Source organism: Corvus cornix, chromosome 9, assembly GCF_000738735.6.
Source record: "Corvus cornix cornix isolate S_Up_H32 chromosome 9, ASM73873v5, whole genome shotgun sequence".
In the NCBI taxonomy this organism is placed as follows: Eukaryota; Metazoa; Chordata; class Aves; order Passeriformes; family Corvidae; genus Corvus; species Corvus cornix.
In genome coordinates, this window is record NC_046339.1 from 12,800,966 (window position 1) to 12,823,211 (window position 22,246).

Sequence of the window (22,246 nt, forward strand, 5' to 3'; positions counted from 1 at the left end):
GAGACTGTAAATGAAAATCATATGTGATTTTCTGGACAAGTGACCACATTGGGGTCTGTGAAGTTACTGCATTAAAAGCAGGTTTAAACTTGTGACACTATTATTGCTGGTGTTATGTGGAATGCTAATGAGGCTTACAGGAAGTTAAAGCTGTTGGTGCATGGCCCAAAAGAGTTTCTGGTTTTCAAGATTTGGGAAATCAAGTGTGCTGCCTTTCTGAGAATTCCTGCCCATGAAAGTGCATGGTGTACTGGATTGATGCAGCTTTTGATAAATAATGTCATAAAATTTTAAGGCAGCTAGAAGTGTACTGTTGTCTCCCTCTTTGAAAGTGACTAATTGTTTGAGGTGTCTTGTGAGACATCTTAAAAGACCAATTCTAAAAAAAATAGAAGGATATGAGTCTTTATTAAATCTGCAAACACATCTGAGATCTCTGTATTGTAAACACTTCTTTTTACCTCTTTTTTTAACCCATCAGAAAGAGCCCTGTTCAGCTGAGTAGGTCTGTGAGGAATTGCTCTTTCATATGTTGGAGTGTCTGAGTAACTGTCACTGAACTTCACCCCCAGGCACTTGTCATAAACTAGCCAGGTATCACCAAATACTCCACTCAGACTGAAGTCCACAGCAATTACCTTGCACAGGTGTCATGCTGGAGTGAAAACAAGTTTTGGATCAAGAAAACCCAAAGGACTCTGGAGTATTTGCTTTGCCTTTTTTGTTTTGTTTGCTTCCAGTGTTGCCTTGGAGCACTGGCAGAAAAGTTGATTCTGAAAGCCTTTATGCTCCTTGTTGTCTTACCTTGTGTAACTGTCAGGGTTTTGCATTACTTAATGTTTCTCTGGAGGGGTCTCATTTTTCCAGCATCAGGTGCTGATATATCTTTGATTCTTGGGTACACTTTTCTGTATTTTAGAGTTACATTTTATGATACATGTACTTTGCTTAAGGCTTCTACTTTAACAACTAGAGTAATTAGGAAATCCAAATGGCATCATACTGATTCATTACCACTCTTTTGCTGGCGCAGTGAAGGCATCGTGGGTTTTCTTCCTGCCTGATGATAACCCAACTATTTGTAATTGCTATACAGACACATGCTCGATGAAGTATTTGTTACTCTCTATTATTACTGTAAGTTATATTATTTTCTTGTGGGCATTTTTGCTAAGCTGAAAACTAGGAGAAATTTAATATCTCCTTAAAGCGAAGGTACTCATAGAGTTAAGAATAAAATAGGAAAATTATCTAAATTCTGATGAACTGTGCTTGTGTGATTGTTTAGAGGGGGTTGTGTTTGGAATAGACCTCCTGTACAAAAAGGCTGCTCCTCTGCCTTCTGAACCTTTACCACAGAGGATCAGAAGAGCCACAGGAGAGCCCTGGTATCAGATTCATGTCTTACTAATCCTGCCCTTGCAGTCCTAAGCAACTGGTGCTAGGACTGTGCATCAGTCTTGTTATCTGTATATGAATGTAAGCCCTTCTGCAAACATCAGGGAGAGAGGGCTTCAGATGTTAATCTGGCCAGTACAAAGGGCACAGGAGGGATCCAAGCAATGGGTCCTTAAAAGCATTTGGAAATACTGCAGTGGCACCAGGTTATTCTTTAACATGTAAGACAAAAAAGGGACAATAAATTCCAGATGGTCTAGGCAGCCAACAGAGTTCAGCCATAAGGTTTTGTTTGGGGAGAAGGCCTGGAGGGATCATTCTCTCTTTTTTTGAAATTCTAAACTTGAAATAGCAATTAATTGACTCAGCTGTTGTTGTACAGGTGCCTGCTAAGGGTTAGAGCATCCTGCCAAACTGCAGTCAGGTAGCTGATGAGTGCTGGAAGCATTCTGCCTCACTCCCTGCTGTACAGGCTGTTGGATGCACAACGCTGTGTGGCTCATGCTCTCCCTGGGTGGGAGGACTCACGGGACACAGCCCTTCTGTTTCTGGGAGCTGGGTGCTGAGCTGAGAAATGGCAGTCAGCAGAGTAAAGCAGCACTTAATGGCTTTCATCTAAACAAAGTGTTACAGGCACCTGCAGTTCACTGACTAATGAGAAATGAAGAAAAGGGCGGAGGCTTGCTGTGTGAAAGTTACACTAAAATTCAGAGAAGCTTTTAACAGAGCTACTGTCAGCAGTTTTGGCTCTTTCTGGGAGAGAGGATCCTTCCTGGGCTTTCTCTTAAACCTTAAAAAAAGTCAGAATAATTCAGCTATTTTATAGCACTTGCTATTAAATTTCAGGAAATGTGCACTTAGCATGTCCTGTACCACCTGTACAGGCTTTGCTGTTGTAAGAGCCTGGGCTTCTGGTTATGGCTTTATGCAATTTCTGACAATGCTGAGAATGTGGCATCAAGTGACTGTCTGCTCTGCCAGATAAACTGCTTACCTTGAATCTCCTCCTGCTTCCTGACCCCCACGTATAGGGGATACATAGACCTCAGCAGGAGTACTGGTTAGTGCGTGGTTCCCCAGCCCTGCCCCCACCTCTGTGTGCCGGTGTGCAGCCGTTTATTGAATGAAGTCTGTGGGTGGGTGGTGCCAATGCAGAAGCGACCTCGTTGGTGCCTCAGATATTTTGCAATTTCCAGGTCTGATTTTTTTCCAAGTGTAGAGGCAGGGTGGAGAGAGGCATGCTTTCTTTTCCAGTAGTCATTACAAGGTGACGTGTTCCAAGGTAAGCAAGGTATATTGGTGAACAAAGTGCATCGGCAATTGAATGCAGCAGATTTCCACCTAAGAGCAGACTGGAGAGAGCACTCTTGCAGAAGCCTTGATATCTGGGAGTTCTGAAGGCTGAAAAAAAATCACAGATTCCAAAATTTTCACCATGAAGAGCTCCAGAAATATCTTCTATCTTCTCTTCTTTCATGCTGGTAAGTGTTGTCTAAAAGCTTTTGCTGTGGCATGGGACTTCTGTGTGATGTGAGAGAGCACAAGGAAACTAGAACCACTTCTGAGCCAGTCTCATATGGCCAGAAAATAAACCAAAGGAAATTATAGAAAAGCAGTAGAAAAGGCTGTATTGAACACCATGTATGCATCTTGATTCATTGTTATCAAATGTTGTATTTCCTCAGCACAATCAATTTCTGGTTCAGTGGTGTCTGTTTCTCACAACAGTGAGCAGTTCCATGATGCTTACTTTGTAAAAATAGAAATAATTGCTTTATTCCACTTATCATGCTCTGTGCAACATGTTGGCTTTCTCCTGTCACTCCCAAATTGTATTGGTGAGTGCTTTTAATTTCACCAGAGGTGTAGGTGCTGTTTCTGAAGCAGTCTTCAGTTCTTCAAAAAAGAAATGGTCCTAGTTTATTCTGTTTTTCCCCCCATTGTTTCTGTTGAAAGCCCATGACAGTGTAGTAGTAACTGTATAAATAGCCATTTGACAAGATGTTACACAATGGAGTACCATTACTTTGAGGAGTCATTGGGGTATTTGTCAGTTATAGTTATAGTGTGCTTAGGACCCTGAGCATATTTCAAATGGAAGTTGCCAGCTTCTGCCATTTCAAGCTTTAAGTATATCTACTGATATACAGAAGGGCCAGATTTGGGAATAAACTTGGGTACAGACACTGACCTGATGTTTTAAGCAGGTTTTCCTTGGCAGTAGGAAGAGAGGCTAACTGCAGGCCTTGTCTGTGCTCAAGCCCACTTCAGATGGGTTAACTTGTAAGGATACCTGGTTTTTGATGAGTGAGGAAAAAACCAACAGATTCATGCTGTTTCACTATTTTGGCTGAAATATAGAGCTAAATGAACTTAATGTTTCAGGTGTATGGCTAATGATTTCATCATACAGTTCATGTTTTACCTCCTGTGTGTCTATGTCTAAATTCAGAATGCTGAGGCTGAAAAATGGCACTTAGCATATATACCTACTGAGATGCTCTCCATCTTAACTTCTATTTGCTTATGTTTATAAAAAGAAAACTCCAAAATGAAAACCAGGATTCTTCTTTCAGTCCCAAGGAATTAATGCTGAAAATTTCGTCCCGGCAGAGGAGTTAGTACAAACATTAAGTTTCTGTGAGGTGTGTTTTTACCGTGACCTGTTATGCCTTTCTCCCAACCATCTTGGTTCTCAGAATTCCTGCAACTCAGAGGTGGGCAGTTGTTTCTCCCTCTACTGGCACATGCTGCCATGAAAACTTCCTGTAAGCTTTCCAAGTCTGACTTAATATTTGTTGACAGCAGTAGAGTTGGCTCTGTGTTGCAGAGGAACAGAAAGCCAAACCCACTGTTTCAGTATTGGATCTTTTGGCATCAACAGTCTTGTTTAGTCTGCAGCCGCTAAGTCAGAAAATGTGCACAGAGCACTATTGGGCACTAGTGGAGTAATTTTTAACTTGCACCATCAGATGTGGCATCTCAGCTGCATGGCACTGGGGGGGAAGTAGAGGGCCAGCTAGAGGTATTAGAAAACCACATGATAAATGGTTTACAGCAGACTCCAGCTTAAAAATGGAAATTGTAGACAAACAGTGGAATGTTGTGTCCCTGCTTACGAAAATGACCCGTGCCTGTTTGTCAGCGTAACCCACGGGTGCGTTTCCATTTCACCGCACTGTCTGGGCACGATGACATCTCCTTACAAAAGCAACCAAGTGTTTGTAACTTTGGCACTTAGGAGGGTGGTGTTTGGGGCCACTGAAAGGCACCTTTCTTTGCTAATTAATGGAAATCTCCACTACTAAACTTGAGTCTTTTCCTTTATGGCTCTGCCCTCCTCTTTTCCTGACTGCAGTTATGATCTCTTATGAAAGACTGTTTTGAAAGGCCAAGTTTACTTTTCTAGTTTTCATAATAAGCCTAGTGGCAAGGCTTTTGAGCACCTAAGGTTGCTTTTTAAATTCAGACCAATATGGGCAGGACTCCAGGTACTAACTAGCAATACTTGAGACGAGTTGTCTTTAGACAGTCTCTGGTTTTGTAGTGTATCATTTAAAATAATAATTTCATATGCTTTTGACTTTGATTAAGATGATGTATTCTGCAAGGTGTTTAGAACAGTCTGGATGCCCTGACCTATTCCACGGTACCCGCATTTCTTATGACAGAAACAAATGCCACTGGATTTCGGTATCTGAGTCTGATCTTGTGGTCAGTCCAAAAAAACTTCAGGATTCATGTTAATCGGAATGCAAGTGGGAATCATCTCTAAGGACTCACTGCAAAATGAGACCTGATTTTTTTTCTGTTTAGGGAGGAGAAGCAGAACAAAAGTTTGCTTCTAAATGGTAAAGCTCTGATGCGTTCTGTAATGTTTTCTCTTGGTGTTGTGTTTGCAGCTCTTGGCCTGGAGCGTATCCGGTGGTGCACAGTCTCTGAGGAAGAACTTTCTAAGTGTAATGGCATGAGCAAGGCCTTTAGTGAGGCTGGCATCCTTCCCCCTCTGGAGTGTACAGCAGGGGGGTCAGCTGCTAACTGTACCCAGATGATCAAGGTGAGCTGTGAGTGACAGCAGTGTCATTGGTTTAATTTCTTCATGTGCCTAATAATAATCCTCTGGCGAGGTGCACAGGTCTGTGGTGAGTGTCTGGCCATCCAGGCAGCTGACCCTCTGCTTCCTGGCACTCATGGCTCTGAAAAATCAAGGCATATCTTTTTTAGAAAAGACACAAAAGTATACATATGAACTTGAATGTCAGAATGGCCCTGTATCATCTCTTTGGCTGCTCACATATGGCCAGTCATTAGGAACACAGATAAGGTCTTAAATATTTCCTCCCAAATACTAATCTTTGATTTGGGAATTGTGTCAGATTTATTTAGCAGACATTTAAGAAGGGATGGAGCTACAAGATGCAGACAGTAATTAAAGCTGTGCTGCTTAGCCTCTTAAGTAGATTGTATTTTGATAAACTCTGGATCAAACTCCCATTTCAGGGTCCTGTCATGGAAATTGCTGTATAAACAGATGAGCTGAGTGTAATCAAATCAAATCTCCCAATACTGAGTACAAGAGAGAGGCAAAGTAGCAAGTGGGGTGAGCACAGGGCAAACCTCTGTATTAAGCTGTATTAATTCAGCTGCCCAGAGTATGCTCAGTTTCCAAAAAGAGCGTGCCTCTGGGGAAGGTTTTAAAGACTGGGAACATGTGAATTTGCAAAATGATGTATGCAAGATAATTCCTTCCTTTGGAGGGGGTAGAAGGTAAAAAGTGGATGTTAGAAGCAGTGTGGAGGCAGGTAATCACGGTTGTCTTCACTGGCAGAGTGTGGGGGAAGGGAAGGTTGGCTGGCTGTGTTAATCTATAATGCTCTTTGTGTATTCTCTGTAGATATGCCCAAGAATCAGGTTTTTGTGGAGGAGATGCAGCCTGTCAAGGACAAGAGGTTCAGAGCAAGGAAAGGAGATCTGAAAGAATAGGTTGAAGGGAGATGAGGCAGATGATTGTGTGGCCAGAAAAAAGGAACAGATTTCAAAAAGTGATGTCTTGTAATGTTTGTCAGTGAAGCAGAATGGTTGACTCCTAAGACTACCTCATTGCCTCTTGATAAATACTGTTCTTGAGCAAGGGAGTCAAGGCTGTATTGAAAAATGCTGAGAGCAGATACCAATACAGATGTGGATCTTACCTTGGGATTAGACAGGGCATTCTAATGTCAGGTCTTCCCAAAACCACTTGGCTGATTGCTGCATTGAACAGAGGGACCTGTTAGACTCTGCAAAGCAGATTATTTAAAGGGCTGATGCCTGTCTGCTTCTGAAATACAGAGCTCACAGAATTGTATTTGCAAGCCATTGGAAGTAGCAGGCAGGCAGACAGCATGAGTAAGTTGCTTTCTGATGAAATGAATTTTCACTGTAAGGCTTCAGACAAGACTTTGTCCTTTAGACCTCTTTTTTTTTTTTTTTTTCCCTTGTGCTAATAATCTACTAAATATTCAAGCTGACCTACTCTGTGTAGGACTGTGTGGAACCCCTGAGTTGGCATCTGCACTGAACTCTGATCTTTGAGGCCGAGAAGGGAGCAGGACACAGTGGCTGAAGAGGCAGGTGCTGTTTTGTAACACTGCATAATTTGGACTTAGACCTGTGAATGTGTTAGCACATGGATAAAGGAAAAAACCTTTTTGATTGAAGGTGTGTAAAAATTAAGAAATACCTAAATATTTAACTAGGGAACCTGACAATATTTAATGTGACCAGTGCTTATTTTCAGCAGGTCTTTGAAACACTTATGTAGGTAATTCTGAAATGTTGTGACATACAGTAATAAACTTCCTCTGAAAATAATGAATAGAATATGTCCATCACATGTATACTTACTAAAAAATTGTATGTGAGTCCCATGCTTTTGCTAAATTTATTGGCAAATGCTTGCTGCAAAAAAATAATACACCCACACTGCTGTTGATATGTCACCTCAGCAATAATTGTGTGTATTTAAAAGAGATGTCTGTAGCCAGCAAGCTAATTCATGTTAAATACAACAATAGACTGGTTTTGTCTTGTGCTATTCTTACAGAAGCTATTGATCAGAGGCTCTGTGTCTGAACAGAGCTCGTAGGTTCAGCTTTTTGGTCAGAAAAGTGCTATTTCCTATGAAAATATGGCCATATAACATGCCTCATGACTTCTGTGACACCCTTTCCATTATATCTGCTCTATTTTCTGTCCACCACCAATTCTAGAAGCTCATTTTGTTCTTCTTCAGGGTAAGATCCTTCTAACTCCCACCTCCTCTAACTCCCACCTCCTCTCCTGTCAGGTGTCCCTCCTAAACAGCAGGCTGTATTTGATTCCTAAACTGTCCTGTGCTCTAACCCTCACCAGTGGAATATCGCATCTAGTTATTCCAGAAAGATTGTGTCTGTTCTTTAAGATGCAAATATCTTCCAACACCAAGTCTGCTTCAGGTTCCCTTGGATTTATTCAGCTCTTATTCATGAGAAGCAACTCTCAGGACATCTCTTGTTTCAGCTGATTAATGGATATAATCTTTTTTCTCCTTCAAGCCAAACAAGTAAAAGATTTCAAATTACATGGCAACTTCAAATCTGGTTTAGATGTCAACATCAACATATTACCTGTGCTCTCACATGATCCCTTAAAAAATGTTCAAGCTCTGTATGTTGTTCAGCCTGTGGGAATTTGCTGTGGTGTGCTGAGTAGTCCTAGCCCTGCCCTGACCAGGGCTTTGCAAGCTCCCAAGGGATGGAGAAACTAAATTACTCCCTCCAGTGCCAAACCAGAGGTTAAGCAAACTGGTAAGAAACTTGGAATCAGCTTAGGAATGCAAAATGTCACACTGCTGATTATTTCTTGGCAGTACCTTGTCTCTGGGAAATGCCCTCTCCTGGCTCCCATAGGTTCAGCACACAGTGGGAGCTGGCTCTGCTGGCCAGAGGTGTGTACAGCAGTTCTCCTGGCCTTGCTGCTGTGGGAAGTCCCTTCCTGTGCTATCCAGAGCAATCCTGCATCTGTAGCAGGATCCCAGCCAGCTTGGTGTTACAGTCAACAGAAAATACATTGTGCTGTTGGACACGTTCCCCAAAGTGGATGCCTCAGACTTGTATTCTCCCAATTTGAACAGTCTTTTTAGATACTTCCTCCTTCTCGGGAACCCATTGTCACCTGCTCCCCTGCTGACAAAATGCATGTCTGGCTTGTGCTGAGCTACAAGCCAGCAGGATCTAAGGGTGCTTTGGAGTGCACTTTGGCATTCAGATTTTGTAGCCCCAAAAGATACTATTTTGAACTATCTCTGTATGATCTAAAAATGTATTTACTTTATTTAAATCTTCAAGAGTCAGGGTACTAGCTACAGAGATGAATGAAACCTCAAATCACTGGGCCTTAAGATCCTTCACAGAGCTGCAGCATCCATTTCTAAGGTTCCTCTGAACTATTAACACTAGTGAAGCCATCATGGTGCAGGGCTGGTTTCTGCATTGTTTCTGCAGGAAGGCAGTTTTGAAGGTCTAAAATCCCTCTTGGTAAGAGTTCAGAAATTTGTGTGCCCTTAAAATAACTGGAAAAAAGAAAACACAAATACAGATTAAGGGGTGTCTTGTAAATGCATGGGCACTCTGGTTGTTAATAAATACTGAAATTAAGCTTTAACAAACATTCTGCCCTTGTGTCTGCACAGGATGACTTGGCAGATGCAGTGACCCTGGATGGCCGCTTGATTTTCCAGGCTGGAAGGGAGCATGGTCTGAAACCTGTGGTTGGGGAAGTATATGATCAAGGTCTGTTCTGATCAAATGCCTTTTAGATCACTTAAAATGCATAAGAAAAAGTATTTGCTGTTTGCATTTTATTTGGAGTCCTCTTGAAGACTCTAAACAGTAGGTAGTATTCAGGTTCCCTCTTGGTTGCTCCTGCCTGTAACAGACTGTCTGGGGAAACAGGAGACACAGGGCTGTGGCTGAGTGTGTCCTGAAGCATTTGGGTCAGAATAGCTGTTTCTGTAATAAGTTTGTTGGGTTGTTTCTTGTTTCTTTTTACTGTCTCTCTGCTTACTGTGTTCTCTGTTCCATACTTTTCAGATTAATGAATTGCAAAGCATGAATTATTAGGTTTATCTGTCAGTCCCATGCATTAGAATAATTAGATTTTGTTTTTCCTAGTGTATACGATTACCTGCTGGAAGAAAGGAAGTACTAGATTATGCTTCTTGTCTGGGTGATCTTAAGCTTTGAGTTCCTTTCAAGGCAGAGACAATAATTCAGTGCTTGTGTAGTTCAGAGCTGGAGGATGCCCCCCATAACTTTAAGACACAAGGGAAGGGAGAGCTCTGGAAGCAGTTTGCTGGCAATGCTGTCCCATCACTCTGTTGTGAGATGGAGCTGGATTTGTTTTGTAGCTGGGTCTCAGTGTCACCTGGCCAAAGGCATCCTCAGAAGTGGCTGTTGGGCTCAGTCCATAGGATCTTGGGTCATCTGCAGCAGCCCCCCCACCCTGTTAAACACATCATGACTCTGGTTGAGGGACCTGTGCTTTGGCTTCTTAAAACCAAATGGGCCTCAGGACCCAGAGGCTGGCTATCTCCATTAGTCAGGCTACGAGCTGAAATAAGAGAAAAGGGAAAGAAATTTAGTGATTTCTGATCTAAATAAAGTCAGATTAAATGACCTTATGATCCCTTCAAACCCTCAACTCTTGACTCTGAGTTATATTAAACTGTAAAACAAAGAGAATGAAATCAGCAGTGATGCTCCAGAGACAACAGTTCACTCTGCTGTAACAAAATTAAGACCAACTGGGGAGTAAATTATATCGGTTTCAATTCAACCCAAATATATCTAAAGTCACAGAAAACTTCCTCCAGCAAGGAACCTCCCTTTCAAAGCAGAGTGACCTCCAAAGTTAGAGCAGATTGTCTGTGGACTAAGACAATTCACACTGAAAAAATAACAGGGTACATTGATACACAGGCAGCAGGTTCTCACCAAGGATGTGAACAGAGTGACTTGCTTGTGGGTAGGGAAGTCACAAGAGGCCAAAGATCAGTGTATGTCACTGTAATGCTGCTGTGAGGCTACTTAGGTTGCTTCTCTTTCTTCCTATGCTGCAGAGGTTGGAACTTCCTATTATGCTGTGGCTGTGGTGAAGAAGAGCTCCAACATCACCATCAACAGTCTGAAGGGTGTGCGCTCCTGTCACACCGGCATCAACAGGACTGCAGGCTGGGATGTGCCCGTGGGTTACCTCACTCACACCGGGCACCTGGCAGCAATGGGATGTGACCTTCCAAAAGGCAAGAGTTAGAGGGCAAAGATCTCTTCAGCAATGCTCTCCCAATGGTCTTGGGACCCTGTGTCTGTGTCCAGAGATGTGATTCAGCTGCTGTTTTGTTCTTTGACTTTGGTGCTCCTTGTACGATGGAATAGACCTAATGTAGGTCTGATGAAGACTGCAGGGTTTTGGTTTTTTTTAAACTTGGAAATTATCTTTTAAGAAGAAAGTAACTTGTGCCTTCTATGTCTTTGTAGAGATGTACTGTGTGGATGTGTTAAAATGAAATTGTAGGATCTTGTTTATTCATTGCTAAAAATGTCTCATTCTAATTTTGCATTTAGCTGTAAGTGACTATTTCAATGCAAGCTGTGTTCCTGGAGCAAATGGTGTGAACTATCCTAAATCCCTCTGTCAGCTCTGCAAAGGGGACTCAGAAGGACAGAACAAATGTCAACTAAATTCCCAGGAGCAATACTATGACTATAGTGGGGCTTTCAGGTAAAAATCGTGTCTTTGTCAATTTTTTTTATCGCTGTACCCTTTCCGTAGTTATGTTCAGGCCTCACTGACAGGAAACTGAAGCTACAGAGCTTCCAGTTGATCTTGTTAGAAAATCTGTAGTTTTGTTAGGATAGCCATGCTTTTAATTTGACTGAATAAAAGGAATTATTAACCCATTATTTAAGGTATTAATACCTGAATATTAAAACCAAATGGATATTTAGCACATATACTGGGCAGGGAAAGCCCCCTGCTGTTTGCTGTCTCCAGCTGTTGACACAATCTGAGTGTTTCAGCAGGCTTTACTGACTTATCTTTCCCAGTAAAACCTGATGATCCTCGGAGTCTGAGAGCTGAACTGCTGCCCTACTTGGCTATTTCAGTCATCCCACCTCAGCTGCACTGAATTATTGAGCTGCTCTGCCCTCCATTTTTGCACACCAATCTTTATTTTCCTCTTTCCCATCTGTGTGCTGTGTTGCAGGTCCCAGTCCCCGAGTCATAGCATTAATGAGGGCAGAATTTGCTTATGAGAAACACTTGCTCTTCCCTGTGAATTCCCCAAAAGATTATGTGCCTGCCTTAGACACAGAACTGTATTGGACAAAGAAGGTCATGGTGTTTGTCCCAGGCAGCACTGAACATGTTGTTCATGTTCACCAAATGACAATGATAGTTTACTTCATGCTCTAACAGCCACTAGTCTCTGCCTTGAGCAAAACTCTCAGCACAAGGAAGTAGGTCAGTGTCTGTGGCTGATGGAACGGAGCACAGAGCCCTCAGGCTGTCAGCCGGCAGTGGCCAGAGCACGGGGGTTTTATAATGCATTTTTGTGGTTGGATTTGTATTTATTAGGTGTTTGGCTGAAAATGCTGGAGAGGTTGCTTTTGTGAAGCACAGCACAGTGCCTGGATATACAGATGGTGAGTAATCCTGAAGCTTGTTGAAAAATGGCTGCAAGATCTGAAGTACGGTATCTGTAATGACAGTGTAATATCAAATATTTGATGTATTTGGAATTGAGGAATCAGCAAAAATACGCTGTAATAGTGAAAACAGATGTACCCTCTGAGGTGTGCACCAGGAGATAGAGAATTTTTAAAATGTTTGATAGTGTCGGTAAAGGTGAAAGGTGGAATCCTAAGCTGCTTCTGGAAAGAGGCCTTCAACAGCAGAAAACTCTTTTTTATACAGTCCTGGGCTGTCACATTGCTCCAGCCTGCCAAGGGATTCAGTGGAGACTAGGAGAGTTAACATGCCCTATCTGGCACTGTGTAAAAACTTCCTTGAATCTAACATTGCTTTAATATCTTGTACCTGTCTGACCCAGGGGAAAAAAAAAACAGAAAATGCTGTACATGATTCTAAACTAGGGATGCTCTTGATATGCTGCAGACACCAGCTCAGTGCAGTCTCACAAGTGTTACAGGACTGAAGGACGACAGAGATGCACAGGATATCCTGTGCAGGCGGGAACAGTTCAGAGATGCTCAGGAGATGTGTGTTCTGCTCCACATGTGAAGCTTGGAGCCAGAAGCATCAGCCCCACCTGATGTCTGTTCCTTAAGCACATCCTGTCTGATTTCAGGGAGAAGCCTTTCTTCCTGGGCCCAGGGGCTCCGCTCCCGGGACTTCCAGCTGCTGTGTCGTGATGGCAGAAGAGCTGATGTGACAGAGTGGAGAAGCTGCCACCTGGCCCGAGTCCCCGCTCGGGCTGTGGTTGTGCGGCCTGACACAGACGGGACAGTTCTCTTCCAGCTCCTAAACCAGGGACAAGTAGGAGACTGTTTTTTCATTGCTACTTTGCATTTTAGAAGGGTTCTCCCACCAGTCTAACCAAACTGAAAACAGGATATCTGAGCACTTTTGGCTCTGTGGGGTTTGAAGTGGTATGGGGTGTCACACATTCCAGGTAGAGAGATATGTGACAGGTGCTTCTTTCTTCTTTAATATTACAGCAAAGATTTAATGGGGTGGGTGCCAAGTTTCAGATGTTTGACTCTGCAGCCTACGGTGCCCAAAATCTTCTGTTCCGAGATGCCACCACGGAGCTTGTTGAAATCACAGCTCAGAATTACCAGGCATGGCTGGGTGATGAGTATCTTCATGCCATGCAAGCTCTGAGCTGCAACCCCAACAGTAAGTTGTCTGTAGATTCCTATTTATAACCAAGAAAAAAGATAGCTGATAACACAGATCATCTTGATTCTGCTTTATTTTCTTCCCACTCTTGGAGGGTTCCGGCAAGATGCGAATCTGATTTTTGAGCATGGGCAAAGGTCACTTTTTGACCTAGAAACAATAGTGCATTGCAGAACATTTTCCTGTGCAAATTGGCCCACTTTTTTATAAGATGCAGGCATTTTTCACCCTTGCTAGTATATGAGAGACATTACTCTGGTAAGATGCTACTGCTACCTGGTACTTAATTTCTTACCTGCTGACAAGGAGAAGTAATGTGCTGCTATGCAAATCCTCAGGTAGTCTATAAAATACGGTGAATGGGCTCCTAGCAGAGGGTTTCCTCCACAAGCTGAAGGAAACCTTCAGCTGCTCTTTATTGAAGCATTATGGTCCTTCTTGCTATCAGAAGAAAGTAGAAATTACTTGATACATGTTCTGGGAAAGTCAGAAACACAAATTACAATAATCTTTGCCTTAAGAAGCTTAAAAATCCTGGCAACTGAGGCTCCCAGATGTGATCTGTGCTGTGGCAAAGCCCCTCACCTTCCTGACTTGTCTCTTCTGGGCATTGCTCCGTGACTGTCAGTGTGAGGAAGCTTGTGTTCAGGGTGGCTTTTTGCTGCACTCAACTAACACATTGTGGCTGGGCTTAATGGTCAGTAATTGTAGAAATTGTTGTTCCTTTGCTATGGAGAGGTTTGCAGTGTGGACATAACTGCTCGTCAGGGAGTGCCCTGGTTCCTGGTGTAACTCTGAGCTGGAGGGATGGGGAGCAACACAGAAGCAAATATTTTCAATAGCATATATGGGACACATGTGACAGTGGGCAGTGTGATGGCTCCTTGTCTAGTGCAAAGAAAGTGAATGTAGTATTTGCTTTTCAATTTTGTGCAGCAATGCCAGAAAGCCTGAACTGGTGTGTTGTATCCACTGAGGAGATTTGGAAATGTGGTGAAATGGCCGTTGCCTTTAGGAAAGAGAATCTGAAGCCAGCAATTCAGTGTGTTTCAGCCAAGACAAAGGAAGAGTGCATGGAGCTGATCCAGGTAGGCTGCTGCAGTCATTGTGCCATAAACCAAATGAACAGAAGCTGCTCTCTGCTGGGTAGGTGGGTTTAGAGAGATGTGCGCTCACTTTGGTGACCAGTAGGAACACTGGATTTCAAGATGATCTGTAGCTCAGATGGTCTGGATGAACCTGGACCCTGATCATCTTTGGCTGTGAGGAGAACACTGTTTCCCATCTAACTCAAGCCTCTGTATGTGAAATCTCCTGCCCCTGTTTCAGTGATGATGCTTTATGCACTTTTGGGAGATTTTCTTTAGCAGTGTGATGCTCTTTTGCTGGCAGCCTTGCCCTTCAGGGTGCCACAGGTGTGACCATAAAGGTGTCGTCATTGTAGCAAGGAAAGTATCTGCTGGGTTTTTTCAGAAATCCTATATTTTCTTTTATTTTTCAGAAAAAGGAAAGTGATGTTGTAGTTCTGGGTGGAGCTGATATTTACACAGCTGGGAAGACATATGGCCTTGTACCAGCTGCTGGAGAAAGTTATTCTGGTAAGAAGGTCCAGAAACATAAATATTGGCCTTATTTTTCCAGGTTGTTTGAAAACAGCACTAAAAGCACAGTCCTTTGTTCCCAGCCCTACTAGGAAAGCTGTTTTCAAAGGAAATAAAAATCATGACCCTCTCATCATGGATAGAGGAGGATATGAGATGAGCTTCTACAGTGAGGGAACTTCTGTCTGTCCTGCTGCAGGACCAGGTTGAGTCTTTGGCAATTTTTAGTCTCGTACCTCTTCATTTGTTTTTTGAATTCTGAAAAAAAAATATTTTCAGTGGAAAAAACTAGTATTCACAAAGTCAAAATATTTTTAAGAGAAGCAAAAATACAGAAATTGCACAGTAGATTCTAGTTAGAAGCAAATTCTTCCTGTCAGTGTGGCTGCTTCAGAGTCACGGATTAAAAGAGGGCTTGTGTCTACAGTGTCACTAAGGTAGAGTTGAAATTTGCTGCCAAACTCATTGAAGTTTTAATACAGGTTTGAAGTTTTCACATAAAAACAACTTCTTGAAGCAGATTTTCTAAGTTACTTATGCCCCAAACATTGTTTTTCAGAGGGATGTATTTATAAGAGCTGATGGTAACAAGAACACTTTCATCATCTTGTCTGTAGATTATTCAGCTCAGGTGTGTAGCAGTACCAGCTTACAGACCACAGGTGAATGCAGCAGCATGTACATCCTTACTCCCTGACTAGCAGATTGTTGGTGCAGTTGAGGTTGCCACCAGACAAGTGTAATGGATCCACAGATGATCACTAAGGTGTGGGAATGCTTAAGGAAAGCTGTAATGTGTTGTTTTTTTTCTACAAGCTGATGACAGCAGCAATGCATACTATGCAGTGGTGGTAGTGAAACGAAATCTGTCCAATGCATTCACCATCAGTGACCTGAGAGGGAAGAAGTCCTGCCACACAGGGCTGGGGAGAAATGCTGGATGGAATATTCCCATTGGCATACTAATTAAGAGGGGGATTATTAAGAACAGAGACTGTAATATTCCTCAAGGTAAGACAACATTATTATATATCAAAAACATAGTAATAGTCTAATGATAAACTTTAATTAGGGAATTAATTTTGATATTTCATAGCTCTATATTAATAATATCTGTTTGTGAAGGGGTGTTGTGTTTTTAATAAAATGATTTGAAATTTTAAGTTTGCCACCAGTGTGGACTAGTGGAGATCTCTAACAGAAAATGTTACATCTAACACAAAAGTATCCTTTCCTTTATCACAAAATCATTGGCTAATTTAGGTTGGAAGGGACAGTTTGAGGTCATCTAGTCCAAACAGCTACTTAAAGGTCTGGTAGCTCATAGTGCTCAGGGCTATGTCCAGGCAGGTTCTGAGTAACTCCTAGGACACAGATTACTTACAACCTCTCTGAGCCCTGTCCCACTATTTGACCATCCTTGGTACAAAGGATTTCTTTTCTTGTATCTAATCAGAAGTTTCCTTCTCATAACTTTGGTCTGTTGTTTCTCATCCTTTTGCTCTGCATCCCTGAGAAGGACCTGGCTCTGTCTTCCTGAAAACCCCACTATGTAAATTAAGATAGCAATACACTGTTAGTTGTCTTCTCTCCAGGCTGACCAAGCCCAGTTCTCAGCCTGGAAAGTGCAAGCTCTGCTTCAGCCAACTCTGAGCATCCTACTGTCCTTCCACTGTATTTGCTCTAGAATGTCCATGTCCTTTTAACACTGGGAGCTCAGAGCTTGCCACAGATGTCAGAGGAGAACCTTCCCTGACTGCTCCCCCAGCACACCCCCACTATTTTATTGACTTTACATAGTCAACTAAAGAGTGCTCTGAAAATATTTGAGAAGTTCTGGTTTGTGAATTCCAGTAAGGCAGCTGTAACTTGTATTTCTAGTGTTCTACTGAAACCTGCATCATGATCTTTTTTTGTGAAGAGCCCACACTTTTCACTCCTTATGTTGGTTTTGTCTTTCCCCAGCTGTGAGTGAGTTTTTCTCTGCCAGCTGTGTGCCCTCAGCTGAGCAGGACAATTACCCAGCAAAGCTCTGTCAACTGTGTATTGGAGATGACAGTGGAAAAAACAAATGCAGTGCAAGTAGCCAAGAACGTTATTACAGCTACAGTGGAGCCTTCAGGTAACTGATACCTACGGTTGTGATTTTGTGTGTCAGCCTGCCAAAATGCAATGAGCACCTGGTTTCCATCCCAGTCAGCAACCAGAGGTTGTTGTTGCTGCAGCAGGTGCTGTAAATTAGGTGGGATGTGTGTCCTTGCAGACAGCCAGGTGATCATACAGCCCAACCCACATGTCTGTGCACAGAGCACCCACCTCATGAGGATCAAGTAGATTGTTGTTGGTGTGCAGTCTTGCTTTAATCTAGTGGGACAGGGAGTCTGCCACTCTGGATGGGCAGCTCATCCATAGGGAGCTCTAGCAGGGAAGCAGGCGCACAGTAGCCACGATCTGGCTTCTCTAAGTCCCTGCAGAGTGACAGGCTTGTGATGAGGAGCCTGGAATGTGTCTTCACTACTCTGATTCATTGGTGGCTGTATCTGAAGGTAGATTTCTGAACAGCACAAACAGCTATGGCTAATGTTCAATCACCAAAACCTATTCCAAACAGAGTATGTTAAAAATACAGGGGGGAAAATAGTATAGAATGGAATGAATATTTAGTGTAACAGTGTACATGTACACATGGGGCCATACCCAAAGACTGTGAAACTTTCTTCCGTTTCCTGACTATCACCTCAGAAGGTAATGGTGCATGTAACAGCTGGCAGAAAGCCACCTTTTTCCTTCGGGGGGGAGAGTTCCACAGCAGCTGCCTAGTAAATACTGAAGCGTTAGATAGATTTGGGTAACTACTTTTTGCAAATCTATTTAGTTGAGTCCAGCTGCTCTGCTGGGTTTGCCTTGCAGGCAAACTTCAGATCCTCTGCTGTACTTCATGAGTACAGAACATAGACTTCATGAGAACAGAGCCAGCTCCCAGTCACCAGACGAATGAGCAACAAATGCTGTTACAGGCTGCATGAGCCTTGCTCATAATTCTAAGATTCTGCATTTGATAATAGTGCCCATACAGTCAAACTTTATATGGAGATCACTTTTGTTTTAATAGAGAAGGTGCTTAATTCATTGAGTGATGTGGGGCATTTTAAGTATTTAAATGTGTAGAATGTGAAAAAATGGAGGATCACAGTCTTCCTCAAGGTAAGGGTAGGTCTATCCGTGACACTCAGGTGATCCTGTCTGAAAGAAGAATGGGTTGTGGAAGGTGATTGAGATGGACTTAAAATTCAGATTTCCAGATTCCTTCAACTCTGTCTTCAGACTAACTTTACTAGAGGTGTGATGTGAGAGGCCATTCAGTTTGTGTATATTCCAACTGCCTGGGGCAAATTAAACTGCCCAGAGTAGTAAAAAATCTGTTAGGAAAGCTTTTTCTGATTGGGAAATGCACTGAACAGCCCCACTAGTCCTCGTTGTCTGCGTGACAGCATCAACCACATCGTGGTAAGACCTTTGATTAGAACTGCTGATGTTAAACCAGGTGCAATTGAAACATACGCATTTTTGGTAACTGTTACCAGTAATAACTTTCCCTTGCATTTTGTATTGCATAAGCCGTGCACAGTTACAGCTTTACATCTATTTCATTGGTGTGTTTAATTATTTTGTTTTAGGAAATGCTTCTTGAAAACACTTACAGAATAAGCTACATAGGAGAGGAGGTGGTTTTAGGGTCCCTTGTCATGTTGGGCTGCTTCTGCATCAGAAAATTAGAGGAAACTGAACTTAGTTCTGGAACACTACCCTTAGAAATTGCAGTTAGATTAACTAGAGGTCTTCAATATACAGGGCTGCAAATGCTGCATTGAGTATCACATAATAGATCTTCTGTTTCTTTACTCATCTAATACTGGTCTTTCCTGTTGTTTTTCACAATGCTTTTAATAATTTTTTTCTACTCTATTCCACTCTTGAAATTTGTAATTCTGAATATTTTTTTTTTTTATATTTTGCAAAGATGTTGCCTTTCTCTACATCCAAGATGCTTAATTTCTCTGGTTTTTCTTACTAACTTTGGACCCAGTACATTTGTTTAAGGAATGCCTGTAAAAAAAATTGCATTCTAAACCTATGAGTTACTGAAAAAATGTGGTTCACATAGAGATGCTTCGAATTGAATTCATATCTTTGACTTTCTTTAGGTGCCTGGCAGAAGATTCTGGGGATGTAGCCTTTGTGAAGCACTCAACGGTGTTTGAAAACACAGATGGTACTTAGTTTTACATGTCTCTTTATTATAATCCAATTATTTTTTCTTGCTCTAAAGCATTCATTGCTTGAAAATGACCAGTTTCTTTTTTTCAGGTAAAAACACTGCTAGTTGGGCCCAAAAGTTGAAGTCCACTGATTTCCAGTTACTATGTCCAAATGGTGCCCGTGCTGAAGTCAGCCAGTTTGCCAGTTGTCACCTGGCTCAGGTGCCAGCTCAGGCTGTTATGGTTCACCCAGATGTCAACGTTTTTGCTCTATATGGACTACTGGACAGAGCCCAGGTACTAATAATCCATTTATTTTTGGGGGGAGTTCCATATGGTCTAACACACTCCGAGGATAAGGACTGCATCATGGCACTGGCAGCATGTGCACAGTGCACAGCCCTGGGAGTGTGACAGAGAAGGTAAAATACAACCCATGTAACTCACCCAGTAAAACCACCCTGGTGCACAAGGGATTTCAACTTTTTGCCCAGCCACTGGTTGCAGTAGTAATTTCCCATGGCTTTCCTCTGTTTCTGCATTACTTTGAGGTCTACAAGAAACAGAGTACATGCTAACGCTTTCCCATTCTGGAATTTTTCTTGGAATGCAATAGAATGTTTGTTTATGGGTTTGTTTATGCTGGGTTTGTTTATGCTACAGCCATGTACCCATGCAGGCAGAGTGTGCCTGGCTGCCACAGCAAGGTTCCTTCTTCTCCATCCTGAAGTTAATTAGTTCAAAATCACAACTGAGCAATATCCCCATGGTAGGCTTCAGTAGTGTCTGTAACTTCTGGGCAGCCAAACCCTATATTGCATAACAATATTTAGGCAGGAGAATTTTTAAAAAACTACAGCTCTTTTTCCAGATAGTAACTGAGAAAAACAAAATCACAAATGCTGTTCTTGTAATTGCCAGTGGCAGAATTCTGTATCTGATCTACTGGAGCGTCTAAAAGGAATGCATAAGAGATTCTGCAATTGTGTATGAATTTTTAATCTACAAAACAGTTCCTGTCATATTTCATGTTGTATGACAGGAACATGGCACTTCATCTTGCAAAATACTAAGAATTTTTTATTATTTTCAGGTCTACTTTGGAAATAGCAGCAACGGAAATGGATTCAAAATGTTTGATTCTTCAACTTTTCAGGGAAAAGACTTGATTTTTAAGGATTCCACTGTTGAGATTGTGCCAGTAGAAGAGAGGAGAACATACATAGAATGGCTGGGGAGTGAATATATTGAGTCCCTTGAAGGGATGCAAACGCCCCAGTGCTCTGGGGCAGGTAATAAGATAACACAATACTCACTCATGGCTACTGTCATTCCCCTGCTTGTTTTATGGCAGATACAAGGCTTGGACTAGCACAGTCCAAATGGCAACTTCCAGGCCACCTCTGCCCGGCCACCTTATCTTCAGAAAAGCTGCTGTTTGGATAACGTGCTGTGCTACCATGTGAATGCCTCTTCCTGCCTCTCTGCAGGGCAAGTGCCAACAGCATCTGCTCATCAGGGAGTGGGATGGGGCTGGAAGCTGCCCCTGTCTGTGTGGATGGGGTGGAATTTGGGGCAGAAACCAGCAATACAGTATCAACATGGTTTACAAGATTAGTCTAAAACTGGAGCATTTCTGCTATCATTGCTGATAGTGAACCACCCAGGATTCCCAAGAACTGTTAGATGGATACTGGGTTTCAATTCTAGAAGAATTTCTTGGAAGGAAATATCAAAACTCTTGCCTAGTGAATCTTCTCTCTAGCAGCCTCCTGGTGGGTTATATTCAGACTCCATATCCCTGCTTTACCCATCCCACCCAGTTTCCCCTGAGCTCTGCTGCCACAGAGGTAAGCGCGCAGAGAATGGACAGGCTGTGAACAGAGACCAGTCCAGCTTCTACCATGGACAAAGTCTTCTACCTTCCAGCAGAAGAAAGTAGGGGAAATTTCCAAAGTCACTGGATGAAGAGGAAGCCCTGAGAGACTGGGAGGGGGACTACCCTTTGACAGAGAAAAGAACAAAGCCAAATGTGAGCATCCACTGAGCTTATTGACTTTCTACACCCAGTGCTCTCATGGCTGGACAGAGATGTCCTGTGATCTTTAATTTGATGCAGCCTTCATCAAGAGCCTCATGGCTGTCCTCCTTCCACATGGGGCTATCCTGAGTGTCTGTGCATGAAACTCGTATTTGCTGTAGGTGAAACAAAGTACTTCACTTCTGAGTAGCCATTTCTACTGGCTGTAGCATTCAGGTTTTATTTTTATCCATAGCTGCACTAACCAGATGTTGCTGTGCTGCTGGCAAGCACTGTCCTCTTGACTGTAGAGACCACCTCATGATCCTGGGATGAACAGACATTTGGTGTAATAAAAACCTTGTAAAGCCAGATAGTAATCATGTAAATAAGTGAAAATAGCAAATAAACATCAGAAGTAATCACACTTTAACGAGACTCCAGCCTGGTAGCTAAACTACGGCTTTTCTGGGACATGAATATTTGCCTTTCCCTTTCACTGCCCACTGTTCCATTGCTCCCAGTTACTGGGGCTGGACTGGGACAGACTGATCCTAGCCCCCAGCTGTGCCCGATGGGGTGAGTGTGTCTGTGCGAGGAGCAGTGATGCCGTGCCCAGCACTCAAACCCATGACCACTGGCGAGCTGTGCCCAGCTGCGTCCCTGCTGTGTTTCTTCTCCTTGTGCTTCTGGTTAATTATGAAACAGTGCCTGAACATGAGCCGGTGTGTGCCCAGGTGGCCAGGAAGGCCCATGGCATCCTGTCTGGCCTGTATCAGGAATAGTGTGGCCAACAGGACCAGGGCAGTGACTGTCCCCTGCACTTGGCACTGGTGAGGCCACACTTTCAGTGCTGCTTCCAGTTCTGGGCTCCTCAATCCAGGAAGGACACTGAAGTGCTGGGATGTACCCAGAGAAGGGTTTGGAGCACAGTCCCATGAGAAAGCGGCTGAGGGGGCTGGAGGTGTTCAGCCTGGAGGAGGCTCCAGGGTGACCTTATTCCGCTCTACAACTCCCTGACA

The 22,246-nt window shown here is 42.8% G+C and overlaps 1 protein-coding gene across 1 annotated transcript; it reads left to right on the forward strand.

Moving 5' to 3' along the window:
- Positions 1–39: 39 nt before the first annotated feature.
- On the forward strand, positions 40–21,657 carry MELTF (melanotransferrin). The gene is made up of 15 exons (XM_019289858.3): positions 40–2,879; positions 5,301–5,455; positions 9,110–9,209; positions 10,538–10,720; positions 11,043–11,199; positions 12,058–12,125; positions 12,791–12,978; positions 13,161–13,341; positions 14,281–14,432; positions 14,846–14,942; positions 15,762–15,956; positions 16,911–17,067; positions 19,151–19,218; positions 19,314–19,501; positions 20,298–21,657. Exons 1-15 carry the CDS (start codon positions 2,834–2,836, stop codon positions 20,574–20,576), a joined length of 2,214 nt encoding a protein of 737 aa, XP_019145403.3. The 5' UTR covers positions 40–2,833; the 3' UTR covers positions 20,577–21,657.
- Positions 21,658–22,246: the final 589 nt, after the last annotated feature.

What these genes read in the sequence shown, in the direction of transcription:
- MELTF (XM_019289858.3), top strand. Translation starts at nt 2,834, where the DNA reads ATGAAGAGCTCCAGAAATATCTTCTATCTTCTCTTCTTTCATGCTG. An exon ending in AGTGCATGGAGCTGATCCAG is followed by an intron (nt 14,433 to 14,845) that starts GTAGGCTGCTGC and finishes TTTATTTTTCAG; the next exon opens with AAAAAGGAAAGTGATGTTGT. An exon ending in GGTGTTTGAAAACACAGATG is followed by an intron (nt 19,219 to 19,313) that starts GTACTTAGTTTT and finishes TCTTTTTTTCAG; the next exon opens with GTAAAAACACTGCTAGTTGG.